This window comes from Sus scrofa, chromosome 12 (assembly GCF_054392235.1).
Source record: "Sus scrofa isolate SSC_HxYL_T2T_F1_AM1 chromosome 12, Sscrofa_HxYL_maternal_Yorkshire_Landrace_v2.0, whole genome shotgun sequence".
NCBI classification, from domain to species: Eukaryota; Metazoa; Chordata; class Mammalia; order Artiodactyla; family Suidae; genus Sus; species Sus scrofa.
In genome coordinates this window covers 13,497,669-13,514,311 of record NC_139394.1, presented here as the reverse complement: position 1 = coordinate 13,514,311, position 16,643 = coordinate 13,497,669, and the positions used below count along the sequence as shown (strand labels likewise).

Below are 16,643 nucleotides of genomic sequence, written 5' to 3'. Positions count from 1 at the left end.
CAGAGAAGCTATTCCTCCCTTGGTCCCCCCCAACCCTGCAACGCTAGGGCTGGGCCGCCAGGGGTGCTATATTAGGAGCCAGTGCGGGGAGCTCAAGTGACAGGGCTGGTTCTGAGCTCCCAGTAGGGAGCTCTCCCCGACCCCATGGTTGCCTCCTCCCCCCAGGCCTCTCCCTTTGCAGCTAGGCCCCAAGCCAGGGACCCAGAATGGGGCTCCTGCCCGTGCCGCCCAGCTCCCAGGGCACCAAGAGTGGTTGAGACGGGGGTCTTGCAGCTTGTATACCTCCCTGGACCAGGAGAGGTCCCGATGAGGTTTGGGGGCTTACAGGGTCTGCACAGGGAGCCTCTGCCATGACCGCCACTGCCTCACCACCTGGGGACCAAGAGGGCCGAAGGGAGTGGGCACAAGCCCAAGAAGCCACTGAGAGAGGAGCCCTCTCCTGGGCGGCACCCCACGGTGCCTGGGTGACAGGTTTCTCCCAAAGCAAAGTGCGCTGGGCACGGACACCCTACGAGCCTGCCTCTCAGAGCCCTGCCTCCCAGGGCTGTTCTAGAACAGTTCTTTTTGGGAAATTCCTTGAGTGTTTTTAATCAGCAGACACTGCTGAAAGCTCATCCTAAGGCCAGCGGCTAAGCTGGAGGATTGACGAATGTTGGCTTAAGATGAAGTTTAATTCATCCTCCCAAGCGAGACCCTCCTCCTGGGCCCCGGGAGGGAAGTGGGGCTCTGAGAGCGTGGGTGACGGGCCCACTGCCGCCCCTGGGTGCCTGGAAGATTTGGTCTCGGTCTTCCTGGCTCTGGGCCACGTCGCCACGGCTGCCCAGCGTGTGTGGAGGAGGACGCAGCAGAGTCGTTGAGTCCTGGTGTCCAACTGGGCCAGGATTCTGGGCTGCTTCTACCACTGCCTCTTTGGTTCAATTCAGTCAGCATTTTGTCCCCAACCCCAGGGACCAAGCATCCCCTAGCTCCACCTGGGGAAAGGTGGCTGTTCTCTCATTTCTTTCTTCAACCACCGCTTCCATTTTCAAAACTGTCGGCCTGAGTGTCCCGTCTGGTGGCTCAGCGGGTTAAGGATCCGGCATTGTCATGGCTGTGGCTCTGGTCACTGCGGTGGCAAGGGTTTGATCCCTGACCGGGGAACTCTCACCTGCTGAGGGTGCTGCCAAACAGACAAACAAACAAAACAACGACAACAAAACCATTGGTTCAAAAGTGAAGAGGAAGTGAGAGGCAGAACTCGGAGTGCGTTGCAGGGCAGGGAAATACTGAGTGTAAACAAGTGTGTTTTTCTACTATGTCCACAACCGCAAGTGCCAAAAACTCACTGTGTCTGAGATCAGCCTGGGCGTTATTGACATTTTGGGCCAGATCATGCTTGGGGTGGGAGCAGGGGCTGTCTTGTGCGTTGTAGGATATTTAGCAGCCCCTGGATGCCAGCAGCAGCCCCTTCTAAGTTGTGACCACCCAAAAGGCCTCCAGCTATTGAGAAATCAACTTCCGTTTAGTTAAGCCATTCTCCTTTTGGAGCAGTTGGTTATGTCATTAGCCTACTCTAAGTAATACACGGGACGGGTACAGTGGAGGCTGAATGGGGGCTCTGGGCGGCATTTTAAGGCCCTAGACTGTCCATTTCTGTGTCAGTTCCCATGGCTCTAACTCTGCAGGTTACAGAGGTGGTTTTTAGTTGAGCAAAATGCATGACCATGGGAGCCCCACATAAGACGGAGGTCAGACCGAGTCATTAAATGCAGATGGCACCCAAGTCCACCCAGGACGGCTGCGAAGCTTGTGCTGAGCCAGTGTGTCCTCAGGGCTAAGAATAAACAGACATTCTGGCACATGGTGCTGAGGCTGGGTGGCTTGGCTCCAAGCTGGCAGAGCCATGAGCCCAGAACTTGGCCAGGGTCAGTTGTGGGGGGTGGGGCCAGAGCTCCCGGGGCCCCAGGACCTGGTGGCTCAGCCCATCTGGGAGCATCAGGCTCCCCTGGTGCCCGTCTCCGGCAGGAGCAAAGAGGGTCAGGGAGTGGGGCTGCAAGTTTGGACCAGCCGGAAGTAGTTCCTGCAGCCACCGAGTGCAGGTCATGGGGACAGTGGGCCCTCGGCCTCCCTGCTCAAAGCCTTTGCCGAGACCAGGCTGGGAAAGGCCTTCATGACACCAAAGTTCTCTTGAAGGAGGCTTGGGAGTTCAGCGCATCTTGGTTCCAGAAGAAAACTCATGAGCTCAGTCCCGAGAGGGGAACATGTAATTGGCTGCGAGGGGCCCTGGCCTGCAGCTCGAGTAGGACTAGAGCAAGACTGGATTAGCCCAACTCAGTGCCTCCCAGAGGGGAGGGTTGGTGTCCAGCCCGTGCCTACCTGTGCAGTATGTGGATCAGAGGGTCACTCTGGTCCCTCTCTCCATCCCTCACTTCTTTCCCCTCATGGCCAGCTGCCCTGCCCAGCATGGGGCGGCTTGGTCCTATTTGGCTTCTAGTTGGAGCCGCATTCGCTCATCCAGCTCTTGCAGGCAGAAAGCTCACGCTTTGGTACGGGGCTCCTCTATCTATTTCACATTTGTTGTGGAATTTGAAGGGGAAAGGAGGCTGGTTAGTGGGCCCTGCGGCTTAGGGCCCCTGAGGCTGTGGCTCCGTCCAGCTGGCCCCCACCCTGCAGGTTCTGGAGGGAGACAGGCCTGGCTTCCCAGCTGCCCCACCACACTCGGGGTGGCCTGTCCCTCTTCTGGCTCCTCAGTGAAAAGGCATCTCCGGGGCACCACCCAGAAGTCTAAACCCAGCTGATGGTGCTGGAGAGGCGACCAGTGACCTGGACAAAAGCCAAAGGAACCAGCCTTGACCTGCACAGAATCCACCCTCCCCTTCTCTTCTCCTGGAGGGTCCCCCGAGTCCCGGCCCAGGGGACGCTAAGTGCCTACAAAGACCTGAAGGACCTCTCCCCCTCCCCTCCTACATTGAGAAGAGAACATTTTAAAAATGTTTTTATTTAATTAAAAAAAAGACAGAACTAACAACCCCAAACCAGTAGTAGGTACAGGATTCACGGGTGCTTAAACTGGCGAAACACACAGGGGCTGGATGGAGAGGGTGGGGGCGGGGGGAGGAGGCAGGCACGGGCTACCCCGCACCCCCGTGGCACAGGGGCTCAGAGCGATGCGTGGGGTCGGGGAGCCAGCTCCACTCCCTCCCCGGGCGGGCCCCTCCGAGATGCCTGCGGCCAAGAAGGTTGGGGGGCAGGGGGGTGGGCAGAGCCCAGGAGAGGGGGCGCTGGGGAGAAAGGCTGTGAAGACCAGAGGCTCTGAGGTGGTGCTGCTCCCTGCTCTTCTGTCCCTCCTTGTCATTTCTTTCTACTTTCTTGGTCCCTAGAGTGGGCCCCGCGTTCTCTGCCTGGGACTGGGCAAGAGGTAGGATTCATCGGAACACAGCTTTCTCCGCGAAATGATAAGAGATTTCCGGGGCAGCAGGTGGGATGCGGCTCCCGTGGGAGAAAGGACACGGCTACCTGCTTTTGGAAGTGATGGAGGAAGCGTCTCGGGGCCTCGCTGGGGAGATGGGTCCCCAGATTTTGCCCCCATCCTTCTAGCCTGGTGAGATGGTGTCATGGTACGGAGAGGGTGAGGGTGGACGGGGTTGGGGCGGGACGGGGTGGCCCACAGCAGGGGCAGGCCACGAGCCCTGACACTCCAGCATTCACTGTGGTACATGCTTGGACAAACCACACAAAGCCAACCTCAACGGGGGCAGGGGGGAAGGGTTTCGAGCAAGCGCAGAGGGGCCCCGGCACGCAGTCAGGTGGAGGCGGGACAGGAGGAGATACCCTCTGGGGAGCGGGGCGGGCAGAGGAGGATGGCAGTGACCATGACCCCAATCGGAACTCCTGGAGGCCGAGGCCGCCCGGGGTGGGTCCGTGAGCAGGTGGCTGAGGTAAGAATTTGCTTGTCTCTTCTACGTCCGACAGCTACGGGGATCACAGACAACTGCCCGAGGTGACCAAGTCTCAAAAAGTAAGAAAGGATTGGTCTTTAGAAAGCACGTGTGTTATATAAAAGAGGGTCCACTCGGCGCTGCAGAAACCCAGACACGCTTCCACGTTCTCTGCCTGCTTCCGGAGGGGGTGGAACGGTTGAAAGAACCTCAAACATAGAACCTGCCGCCTTGCTTCCCGAGGACCGAGGTGTCAGCTTGGCCCTTTCAGGTGGTGGCAGAATAAGTTACCATATGAGGAGCTGGGGCAGGTGCCGCTGCCCCTTTTTAAGAGGGGATGAATGCAGCTTGCTCTCCTGGCATTTACTTGCAATAAATCAGGATCAGAAACCACGTGGGAAATGGATGTTTGTTCTGATTTTTTGGTCGCGGCTTACCCTGGGGTCTCCTTCTCTTGCCCAGAAGTTCAGCCTCCTGTTGCCAAACACCTTGGGCGGGGGAGGGTCTGCACCCCCTCCCCAGGAGTGAAGAGCTGCTCCTCAGGGCAGTGGGCGGGAGAAGTGGGGGGGGGGGTTGCACACAGCAAAAGGCTGCCTGGCTCCCATTCCTCCCACCCCGTGGGATCTTTCCGACTCTCAAGTACCATCAGTGTGTTCTGCCCTTTGCTGTGTGAGGCAGAAACTTCCAGAAGCAGAGAGGAAAGCCAGTGACAGGCTCTGGCCTTTGCCTCCTGCCCAGGCCGGCAAAGGCCTCCCCTGCTGCGGGTTCTTCCCCAGGCCTCCGTGTTCTCCGGTTGAGGGAAGCCGGCCCAGGACAGCACAGAGGCCAAAGCACCAGTTGGCCGCAGGGCTCTCTCCTCAGGATCCCCGTCATGTCAACAACAGGCCGCCTCCAGAGAGAGAGGAGGGAAAGGGGGCGAGCTTCAGCTTCTTCATCTCCAGCTCGCAGACACGGGACCCTCCGGCTCACAAGCAGCAGACCAGCGTCCAATGGCCCCATGGGCCGTGCGAGGCTGTCCCGGTGGCCCAGCGCCCAGGCAGGGCGGAAAGGCCCCAAAAGCCTGTTCTTCGGGCAAGATTTGTTTCCAAAAGGGGTTAATGGCTCGAATTTGTTTTCCCGGGATTGGTCAAGGCTGTGCAGCCTCAGGAGAGCTCTGGGGCCTCCTGGGAGATTTCAGAACCCGGCGGGGTGGGGGGGGCATCCGAACACCCTTGTGGGGGGATAAAGTCAGCCTTCTTGCTTCCAGCTCCCATCTCCGGGGGCTTCGCTCTGAGCCAGCCCTCCACACTTTCTGGAGACCCGGGAGGGTGGGGTGTGGCTTTAGTTCATCTTAAGGGTCAGCTGCCCCCGCTGTGGGACCCAAGCAGCCAGCCCATCTGGGGAGAGGCCGGAGCAGAGAGGGGGCGGCTCACACGGGGGTGGTCCGCCGGTTCAGCATGCTGATGTGCATGCCTTCCTTCAGGTCCTGCTGAAAGAAGTCGTGCACCTGCAGGAAGCCAGCGTCCTGGTCGGGGCTGTAGCTGGCGGCCGTGGTCACCTTGAGGGGCTCCCTGGACAGCGTGTACATGGACAGCTCGCCCATGGGGATGGCTCCCGTGATCTTCAGCCCCACCGGAGACGTGTCCCGGGACGGGGAGGCCTCGGTGGACCTGGAGCTGGACCGCGAGCGCCGTCGCCGGTACCGGTAGCTTGGCATCCTGGCGTAGGGCGACGAGGAGGGACCCTTAAGGAACTCCCGTTTGGTCTTAAATCTCAACTCTTTGTTTTTCTCAATGTAAATGTTTACGGCCAGGACACCCACGGTCTCGGCCACAATGAAAGACAGGGCTCCGAAGTAAAAAGACCAGCCGTAGTTGTAGTGGTTTTTTTTGTCTTCGTCGCGCTTGTCGCTGGGGTCCCCCGTGTTGCTGGAAATGTAGACGATGATGCCGATGATGTTACTGAGGCCTGAAAGGGAAACAGCAGACAGGGTGGGAGGGAGAGAGGCAGAAGTTAGACCCACGGCGGGGCAGGGGCAGGTGGGCGGGGCATGGAGCTGGTGGGCGGAGCTAAGGGCTGGTGGCCACGCCCCCACTTGGTGGTTGTCCTTGTTTTGGTTGCTAACTTTACATAAAAGTAGTTCATTTTGAATGGGTAATAAAGCACAGGGTTTTGGTGAGTACACAATAAAACAGAGGCTCTTAGCTACACAGTTCTCCTGAGGGCAGCTACTGTTATCCATTCTTTCTCTCTCTCACACACACACACACACACGCACACACACACAGTCTTTCTTTCTTTTTTTTTTTTTTTTGCACAATACTCTTTGGCCCCTTGTCTTTCCACCTAACAGTCCATCAGAGAGAGGGTTCCCTCTGGGGGCCTGAGGAGCTGACTCCGTCTTTTTAACTGCATGTGGCCCCCACCGCAGGTCAGGGACATCTAACCAGGCCTCTGCCCTGGCGGTGACTTCCAGCCCTCTGCTACGGGCAGCCTTGTGTTTACACCATTTTACACACACACACACACACACACACTACTGTGATTAATTCCTTGATGTGAAACTGCTGCCTTACTAGGTATGTGCATTTAAAAACAAACTTTAGGGAGTTCCCCTCGTGGTGCAGTGGTTAACGAATCCGACTAGGAACCACGAGGTTGCGGGTTCGATCCCTGGCCTTGCTCAGTGGGTTAAGGATCCGGCGTTGCCGTGAGCTGTGGTGTAGGTGGCAGATGCGGCTCAGATCCCGTGTTGCTGTGGCTCTGGCATAGGCCAGTGGCTACAGCTCCGATTCGACCCCTAGCCTGGGAACCTCCATATGCCGCAGGAACGGCCCATGAAATAGCAAAAAGACAACCCCCCCCCAAAAAAAACCCACTTTCATTTGGAGGTAGTTTTAGATTTATTGAAAAGTTGTGACGTCGGTACAGGAGAGGGAGCCCCTTTCCAGCTCCCCACCCGGTTCCCACATTACAATGTTCACTTGTCACAACCAGGAAGCCCACCTCGTGTGTTACTTTTTGCTTACCCTCCAGACTTTCCTTGCATCTCCCTGGGGTCTCCACTAATGCCCTTTTTCTGTCCCAGGATCTTCAGTTGTGTTTAGCTGTGATTGACTCAGAGTTTCTGCCCAAGCGCCCTCGGTGGGGGAACAAAATGTCTCAACAGCCTATAATTCGTAGTATCCAACTTCTGGATCTTTGCCGATCTGAGAGGTGAAACCTGTTATTGTGTTTATGCAATTTTTCTCTAATTATAAGTGAGGCTGAGCAGAGCTGAGCTGCCTGGGTTTGAATCCTGGTCCTGCCAACTCTCAGCTCTGGAACTTGGGGCAAATGACTCACTTCTCTGTGCCTCGGGGTCCTGACTGCACAACAGAGATGCCAGTGGTGCCCCCTTTGCTGGATGGACGTGTGGATGTGACGAGCTAAGCCGTACAAGCACAGCACTCCGGGCACACAGGATGCTGCCTGGAGTCCTGTTACAGAGTCTATTGTGCTTTATTGTAATGTGTTGTATTATTATATCCTGCTCAGGTCTTCTGTCCATTTTCCTACTGCACCGACCCCAGCGTGGATGTGGGAGGGGCTGACTATTTCCTGCTGAGGGCCTAGAGATCCAGCTGTAGGTTTGGATTCCTCTGGCCTTCCGCCGCGTTCTGGAAGAACCCTCCCCGACGTGGGGTTTCATGATTGCCGTCTGCTTCCTTCATTTCCTCCTCTCTCATCCCGCCTCGCCCTGCCTCCTGGCTTTGCCTGTCCCTCCCTACTCTGTATTCTGCACTCAGAGTGCTCTGTAAATTATATCCCAACGGCTTCTATGTTCCCAGAGAAGCTGCTATCTTCCGACTTTCCCAGGCCTTGGACCATCCTTCTCCCAAGGCTCTGATCATTTTCCACCTAGAATCATTCATGGGCCTGTCTCACCCCCGTGCTGGGGCTAGAGCGGCTTGGGGCTGGGCCCTGCCCATGACCCTGGGCTCATACTGCCTTGACCCACAGTAAAGCTTCCTGAACCAGGGAATGGACGGGAACAAATGCATGTCCCCTTGCTCGCCTGCCATGGCAACTGTTCTTTGTTGCTGCCCCCTCCTCTCCTCTCTGGCTGGACCTGTGTTTTCAGCTGAGTATCTCTGGCCCCGGCCTCTGCAGCCCCTCTGCTGACCAGGAGCATCTGGAAATGCCTTTAAAATGGTTCCTCCTTGGAGTTCCCGTTGTGGCGCAGTGGTTAACGAATCCGACTAGGAACCATGAGGTTGCGGGTTCGGTCCCTGCCCTTGCTCAGTGGGTTAACGATCCGGCGTTGCCGTGAGCTGTGGTGTAGGTTGCAGACGCGGCTCGGATCCCGCGTTGCTGTGGCTCTGGCGTAGGCCGGTGGCTACAGCTCCGATTCAACCCCTAGCCTGGGAACCTCCATATGCCGCGGGAGCGGCCCAAGAAATAGCAACAACAGCAACAACAACAACAAAAGACAAAAGACAAAAAAATAAAATAAAATAAAATGGTTCCTCCTGGGGGACCGGGCAGCTGCAGAGGGCACCTCACTTCAGAGGCTGACTGTCCTGGGCTCGGCCGTGTCTTTGCCACCGTGTGACTTCAGGGAAGCCACCCGGGCCACCTGACTGCCTCCTCAGGAGCCGAGATGATGGGGTTGTGCTCACTAGTGATACTGGACATCTTTCCCTCCCTCCTTGGGAAAGGAGAGGGGACAGTATCCAGGTGTCACAGCAGGGACCCAGATGTCACTTCGTGGGCCCAGACCTTGGGAAACCTGACTGTCCTTGCCCTTCTTTCTGCCCCTGTTCTGGGCTAAGGCAAGGAAGGGACGGGCCGGGGACCGGCCAGGAAGGAGGGTCCTGCTCCTTCCTCAGGGGACCCTTCACGCAAGTTCTTCCCAACACACACGCCCACTCCTGACACGCATACATCCCTCCTCAGACACACACACACAGACACACAGACACACCGGCTCTGGAAGAAGACAAAACTGAAGTGGGATGTAGGAGAACGAGCACACGAATGGCAGCCCGAGGCGGACCCGGACGAGCTCCGGCTCTCAGGTCCGAGAGGCCCACGGAAGTCATCCTCCGTCTCCAAGAGAAACCATGAGGAGTGACGGGGATGAGGGTCCCCTCTGGGGACCCCTGTGGGCCAGGCACCCCGGGAGGCCCCTTCCTATGCCAGCAGAGGAGGCGCGGCCACCAGCGACTGGAATCCTCCCTGTCACCCTCACGGTATTCTAGGGCCCGTTTAGGATGTGAGACCAGGCACAGAGAGGGGACAGGGCCTGGGCCATGCTCCGGCCACCTCCCCGATGCTGCTCCGTCTCACCATTTGGCGTAAGAAAAAAGGTGCCCTGAAAGCAAAAATGCTGTTAGGACAGTGCAGGGAGCTGTGGTAACAATTCAGGAAGGAATTGCTGAGCTCTGGAACATTTCTCCAATTTGCCGACTGGAACGAGGCCTAAGAAGTCATGTGGCTCCTGTTCCTCCTGACAGGACAGGGACCCCGGCTGCCCTGTTATCTTCACTCCTCCAGGCAGCCTGGAGTCTCAAGGATGCCACTGGCTGAGCTTTACCCCCCCTACCCCTGCTGCGCCCCCAACACCCACTCCACACCCCTGCAGCGACTCAGGCCAGAAAACCAGGGTTCTCTACTGCACCAGGTATAAACACTGGCTTGTCTCCGGCCTGGATTTCTCCTGTGTCTGGCAGCGGCGAGGCCCGCACTGAACGGTCTGAATCTGGGCTCAGAGAAGTGACCGTGTCATGCCACTGTGGACCCGTCAGGCAGGGAGTATGTTAGTGTCGCGTTAGGGTCACCCACAACTCTGCGGGTTTTCACTAGGTGGCAATGGGGGTGGCACTGCAGTGTTGCTGCCAGTCTCTTAGCCAGGAGAGTCAGGCAATCAGGATGGGCATGGGGGAGGGGTTGTCTACCAGCTCCTCCCCCACCAGCCCCTCGATCAACCTTCCCCCAGCACACTGGGCTTCCCTGCCCCTGCATCCTCCCAGCCCCGGCCCCCACCTTTGTCTTTACCTGGTCAACTCCTTCAGGCCTTGGTTTCTCTAAGTTCCTCTGGGTACCATCCTGACCCCCTGACTCGGCCAGGCTCCTCTGATGCAGACATGTAAGGCACCAGTGCTGACTTTCTGTGGCATTTTGCACCCTTGGACTTATTATTATTAATATTATTTTTATTATTTTTAATTTTTTAAATTTTTATTTATTTGTTTGTTTGTCTTTTTGCCATTTCTTGGGCCGCTCCCACGGCATATGGAGGTTCCCAGGCTAGGGATCCAATCGGAGCTGTAGCCACTGGCCTACAACAGAGCCACAGCAATGCGGGATCCAAGCCGAGTTTGCGACCTACACCACAGCTCACGGCAACATTGGATCCTTAACCCACTGAGCGAGGCCAGGGATCGAACCCGCAACCTCATGGTTCCTAGTCGGATTCGTTAACCACTGAGTCACAACGGGAACTCCGTGTTAATATTATTTTTTAAATGGCCACACCTGTGGCATATGGCAACTCTCAGTTAAGGACCGAATCCAAGCCGCTACTGTGACCTACGCCTCAGCGGCGGCAATGCTGGATCCTTTAACCCACTGTGCTGGGCCGGGGATGGAACTCTTGCCTCCACAGCAACCTGAGACACTGCAGTCGGATTCTTAACCCACTGGGCCACAGCGGGAACTCCCACTATTATTTTTTATGGAGGCAAAATTTATATAACGTAAAATTACCCCATTTAAAGATGACAAATCAATGGCATTTAGCACGTTCACACAGTCGTACAACCAACCACCCCCAGAGGCTATCTGTTCCAGAACACTTTCGTCACCCAAAAAGGAGACCCCCACCCCTGTGAAGCCGTCACTCCCCGCTCCGTGCCCAGCCCCCTGGACTTTCTTTTTTCTTGTCTTTTTGCCTTTTCTTGGGCTGCTCCTGCGGCATATGGAGGTTCCCAGGCTAGGGGGCTAAGCGGAGCTGTAGCCGCCGACCTACGCCAGAGCTGCAGCAACGCGGGATCCGAGCCGCATCTGCAATCTACACCATAGCTCACGGCAACACTGGATCCTTAACCCACTGAGCGAGGCCAGGGATCGAACCCGCCACCTCATGGTTCCTAGTTGGATTCATTAACCACTGAGCCACAACGGGAACTCCTGGACTTTTGACATGAATTGCACACGGCAATTTTACAGCCTGCCCGCACCTCCCCCCGGAGACGTGTTCTGTGCAGGGGGCACCAGAGGCCGCAGCTCACCTGCAGCCACAAAGAGGATGCCAGCGCTGAGGACGATGTTGTTCTTGCGGCTGTAGAACCGCCCGGCGCCAATGCAGAGCCCGCCGAGCAGAAGCAGGATGGTGCTGAGGATGGGGAAGACGCTGGAGGCGCGCACGATGCCTGGGCCGGAAGCAGAGAGAGGAGAGAGGGCGATGAGACGGGCTGCCCTCCTGGGCACGGCCATGGGCCTCGGCCAGGAGCCCCAAAGCTCTCAGGGCCCTTCCCCTTGACGTTGCAGGCTCCAGAGACCCGGGGTGGGGAGTCGGCTGGGGCCGGGGCGGGGGCGGGGGCAGCTAGACCAGCTTTATCTCCATCTCCATCATCGTCGTCATCACCCCAGGGACACACCAGGTGACAGAGGAGGATGCGGACTCTCGGGACCTCCTGAGGTCACAGAGGACGAGGTGGCTGGACAGAGCAGGACATGGACTGTGGTGTCCAGCACAGTGAGACTTGCACCCTTGCTCTGCCACTGACTAGGGGCAGGACCGGGGCATCGAACCCCTGACCACCTTGGACCCCTTCTAACCTGAGGAGCGTCGTCACACCCATCTGTCAGGAGTTGGATTGTGGCCCCCAAAACCATGTCCATGTTCTAACTGCTGGTACCTATGACCATGACCTGATTTGGAAAAAGGGTCTGTTCAGACGGAATTAAATTAAGCATCTTGAGATGGCACCATCCGAGATGAGAACGGGCCCTAAATCCAACGACAAATACCTTTATAAAGAAGAGGAAGCGCTTCTCTAATAATTAGTGATGCTGAACGTCTTTTCATGCGCCTACTGGCCACCCGCAAATCTTTGGAGAAATGTCTATTCAGAGCTTCTGTCCATTTTTCAGTTGGGTTGTTTGTTTTTTGGTTGTTGGGTGGCATGAGCTGTTTGTATATTTTGGAGACGAAGCTCTTGTCTGTTGCATCGTTTGCTAAGATTTTCTGCTGTCTTGTGGGTTGTCTTTTCATTTACGGTGGACAATAATACGAGAAAAAGAATGTATATAAGTGTATAACTGGGTCACTTTGTTGTACAGCAGAAATTGGCACAACACTGTAAATCGACTATACTTTAATAAAAAAATACGTTAAAAAAAGAGGAAGCCACACACAGGAGAAGCCGTGGCAAGGAGGCAGAAAAAGGAGTGATGCAGCTTAAGACAAGGATGCTGGGACCTGCCAGAAGCTAGAGAGGCAGGAAGGATGCTCCCCTAGAGCCTCTGAAGGGACCACAGCCCTGCTAATTCCTGATTGAAGACATCTGGCTTCTGCATTTGTGTTTCGGTAAAATTCTGGGGTTTTTTTTTTGTTTGTTTGTTTTGTCTTTGTTTCGCATTTTAGGGCCCCGCCTGTGGTATGTGGAAGTTCCCGGGCGAGGGGTCAAATGGGAGCTACAGTTGCCGGCCTACGCCACAGCCAGAGCAACAGGGATGTGAGCCACAGCTCACATCAACGCGGGATCCTTAACCCACTGAGCAAGGCCAGGGATCGAACCTGTATCCTCACGGATACTAGTCAGGTTTGCTACCACTGTGCCATGACGGGAACTCCTAAAATGTTGTTGTATTAAGCCACTCCGTTTGTAGCAAATTATTACGCAGCCTTAGGGAAAGAATCCACGACGTGCGAGAGCTGTGATGGAATGAGGGCTGTAACACATTTGGTTGGGCCCTGGGCGAGGCGGGGCCCCTTTCCTGGCACCTGGCTGGGAGGAGAGCAGGAGGAAGAGCAAGGGCACGTGAGCAGGAGCCTGAGCCCAGCCTTCCCGCTGCGCCTGCAGACCTTCCAGCCCAGTAGAAATCCCGGCTCCGTGGACTCCTGGAGTCAGTGAGTGGGGCTGGCTGGCAGGCCCACCTCCTGAGCCAGCTGAGCCTGTGTGCGGCTGTCCGGTCTCTGAAGGCAGCATTTGTCTCCTTTTCTGTAAGCCCACCAGTGTGTGCCCTGCTGCACAGAGGGGGTTTGTTCGGGGCATTAAATGAAGCTCTTCTCTCTGCCACCTCCTCCTCCTTCTCCTCCTCCCTCTGCCTCATGCAGCCGTGGGTTCTGGGAGGAGGTTTCCTGTGAGCTTCTGTTCTGAAACGTGCCTCTGAGCTGCACTGCCCAGAGACGCGGGGTCGGGTCCCCTTTGATGCCCTCATTCTGCAAACGGATCAGAGGGGCCGAAACGAAGGAAGCCTGGAACCTTTACAATTGCCGAGGTCAGGCCTGGCCCGGGGCCGTCCATCCTGCCCAGGTGTCGTGTGAGTGCCCCTCCTTTGCCATGTGGGCTCATTCTGGAGCTCCGGATATGCAGGCGCCAAGCAGGGTACGGGTTGGGTCTTGCACAGAGTAGGGCTGATGTCCAGCCCGGGCCCCGTGGCCCAGGCCGGCCCTGGATCTGTGTTTGCCCAGAGGATGGGCATCTGCTTCTAGCTCACCCTGGGGTACACGGTGGACTCCCAGAAGCACCTGAGGCTCAGCACAGACACCACCCACTGAACCGGAAGTGCAGAGCCTGGAAAAGGGGGACCAGGCCCAGGGCAAGAGGGACAGGAAGCCCGGAGGCCAGCAGGACTGGTGGGAGAGAAATGGTAGGGAATCAGGGAAATACAGGCTGGATGGCCAGAGGGACTGTGACCCCAGCCTGTTCTGGAATGTCCTACACCCCCTGGCTCCCAGCTCAACAGGGACCTGCCAGCTGGAGCTCCATTTCAGGGCCAGTTCTCCCTGTGTCTGCAGCCCCCGAGCGGAAAACCAGCTCCTTGTTGGAGAGTCGGCTCTGCCCTCCACCCCAACCCGCCAGCAGCCGAGGTCACAGGCCCCAAGGCTATCACCCCTTCTCTTCCTTGGGCATCTCCTGGCTCCGTAATGAACCCGGCTTGTCTCCGCGCAGCCGACGATGGAGCAGAATATTTGCTTCCCTAATGAGCTTTAATTGCTGATGAACCGTCACCAACATCTTATTTGAGAAAATCACTGCTGGGGCCCTCCTGGCCCCTACACCCTGAAGCTGGCTTGGCGAGCGTGTGGCACAATCTGTTTGCCCCTCCAGGTCCTTGGACCACCTTTCTCCCTCCTGCTCCGGGCAATGGGTGGCTGACACCAGGGACCGGATCCTTGGGGTCCCTTGACTCCGGCTTTGGGAGAGAGTGCAGGCTTCCCTCCTGCAGATGCGGACAAGGATGAGGCAGCTGCATCCCCTCATAAAGGCCACAGCTCCGGCCAGGTGGCCCGGTCCTCAGGGCTCCCCTGGTCCATGTGCCCATACCTGCCTCTGCCGCCTGTCCAGGCCGAGTGGGGAGGGGCTCCTTCTGTTGCTGTCCCCAGTGTGCTCACCCGACCCCCAGGCATCCCTGAGCCCTGCCCACACCTCAGTTAACTGTCCTTCGTTAAATGCCCCTCCTTTGCCCCGTCTGAGTATCCCCTCTGCTTCCTGCTGGGGCCCCAGGAAGCCACATCACCTGACCTCTGGCCTGATGAGGCCGATTCAGAAAGAGGTCCCAGCGCTCTGGGAACCATGAGGGGGATGCAGCAGGGAGTAAAGAGGAAGAGCCAGCACTAATGTCCATAACCTCAGGCAAGTTCAAGGGGGAGATGGGGAGGGCACGGTTTGTTTCTCCAGTGCCTCCCTCCCCAAAGTCCCAAGGCTGCTCAGTGGAGTAAATCTGCCTTCAGAGCCTTAAGAACCCCCTGACTGCTCTGGGCGTGGCAGATAAGGGTAGGTTCTGAGTTGGGGTTGATCTTCAGTTGAGCCATCCCAACTGGGCTGAGCACCAGCGGCCACCTCTGGTGGCTGAGCAGGCCACACACTGTGCAACGCACAAAGTATTATTTATATTACATGCAAATGACATCCCTTGAGTCGTACAGTGCGCAACCTGCACAACCGTCTGTGGTAGTCCCATGGAATATCATTTGCTTGGTTCTGTGTTGACGCCCAGAAAGCAGAAAGGAAGGACAGGCAGGAGGAACAGGAGAAGAGAAGGGAGGAGGAATGGGAGGCAGATCTGGCCAAATTATTTCAGGTTCTCGGCCTGGCCAGAGCAGCCTGACACTGCCCCAGGCTCCATGGGAACCACACGCTGTTCTATTTCACTAGATGACTCAGAACTCAAAATCCTTTCTCTTAGGAAAAAAATGATCCATAAGCAGGTGCAGAATGAACTGTGCTCCCTCTGAGGATGCTGGTATTGATTCTTCATAAATGAAGCTGGCCCGAGCCCCTGGGGGAGCTGCTGGGAGCAGCTCTGTGTGTGACTTGGCTAATGCAATCAGGGAAAACTACTTCAGAATGGTGCTGTTTTTCCCATTGCCGGGTTCCTTCCCAGGCTATGGCTCCAACCCTCTTTCCAGGGAGGTATCCACAGGCCCAGGCATGAGATCTGGATTTAGGGCATGGGGCTGGATTTGTGCTTTGGGGTTCAGTATACTCTGTCACTTCCGGGTTCCAGTCTGGGGACCAGTCCAGCCACAGGACCTGAGCAGGGGTGGCTCACGGGCAGGGGAGGTGGCTCCACCAGTTGGTGCTGCAGACACTTAAGGACCACCTATCCAAGGCTGGTCCTGCCACCTTCCTCGCCTTCTCTCACAGGCTGCCTGGCACCCACCGGGCTGCCTCAGTGTGCAACTGAATCAGATTTTTGGAGAACAGAATGAATGTTGGGTGGGTGTGGGAAGGAACGGCAGGTCTAGGGCAGTGCCCTTGGGGGTGTCATAGCCCCCCAGGGATGCTGGGCCTGGGGAAGCCTAAGTCTCTAACCTCCTTGCCTCAGGACCAGCTGCAGCAATCAGCTCCCGGGAAGACAGCCACGGCCCTGGGAAGGGGGATGTCCCCATCCCTGCTTCCCAGGCCCTAGTCTCCAAGCCCCGCCCTCAGTGGTCCTTTCAGCCAAGTAACTCCCCTGGGATACCCGGCATGTCACCATCCTTGAACAAAACTCCATCCTCTGAAGTAACATTTCTCCATCAGAAAGGGGAGTGACAGGAGCACCCAGAGAACAGCACCCCCACCACCCCCACGGGGCGCGTCTTTCCTCCAGCTGTCTTCCCACCACCCAAGCCCCCGCGGCGCACGCAGAGGAAGCAAAGGGTTCTGACACTCACGGAGGAGATACTCCGAGCTGTCGTGGTCGTAATCATTGTCCTCTGGGAAGTGATTGATCCGGAAGCAGTGCCCTTTATAGATGCCTGGAGGGAAGAAGAGGAAAAGAACAGTGTAAACGTTCCGCGGGCTCCCCCGTTCCTTCGCTCCAGACTCGCTCCCTGCCTGTGCACCTGGCTCTGCGCGCGCCCCTGGCGCCGAGACACCCAGCGTCGCTCAGGAGTCGGGGGAGGGGCGTGTACAGCGGGAGTGGGGGTCCGGATGGAGGTGGGGGTGGGGGTCGGGATGGAGGTGGGGGTGGGGAGCGCCCCGTGGGTCACCGTATCATTTAAGGTCCGTGTCTGGACACCCGCAACAGTAAGAGGACACCATGAGC

The 16,643-nt window shown here is 57.0% G+C and overlaps 1 protein-coding gene across 1 annotated transcript in view; it reads right to left on the bottom strand.

Annotated features, from left to right (window-relative positions):
- Positions 1 to 2,961: 2,961 nt before the first annotated feature.
- CACNG4 (calcium voltage-gated channel auxiliary subunit gamma 4) overlaps positions 2,962 to 16,643 on the bottom strand; it is a 63,464-nt gene continuing 49,782 nt past the window's right edge. The window contains exons 2-4 of the mRNA XM_003131272.6: positions 16,270 to 16,353; positions 11,171 to 11,311; positions 2,962 to 5,864 (exon numbers count right to left, since the gene is read on the bottom strand). Coding sequence (XP_003131320.3) covers positions 5,326 to 5,864; positions 11,171 to 11,311; positions 16,270 to 16,353 — 764 coding nt within the window. The 3' untranslated portion in view covers positions 2,962 to 5,325. The remainder of the gene's footprint in view (positions 5,865 to 11,170; positions 11,312 to 16,269; positions 16,354 to 16,643) is intronic.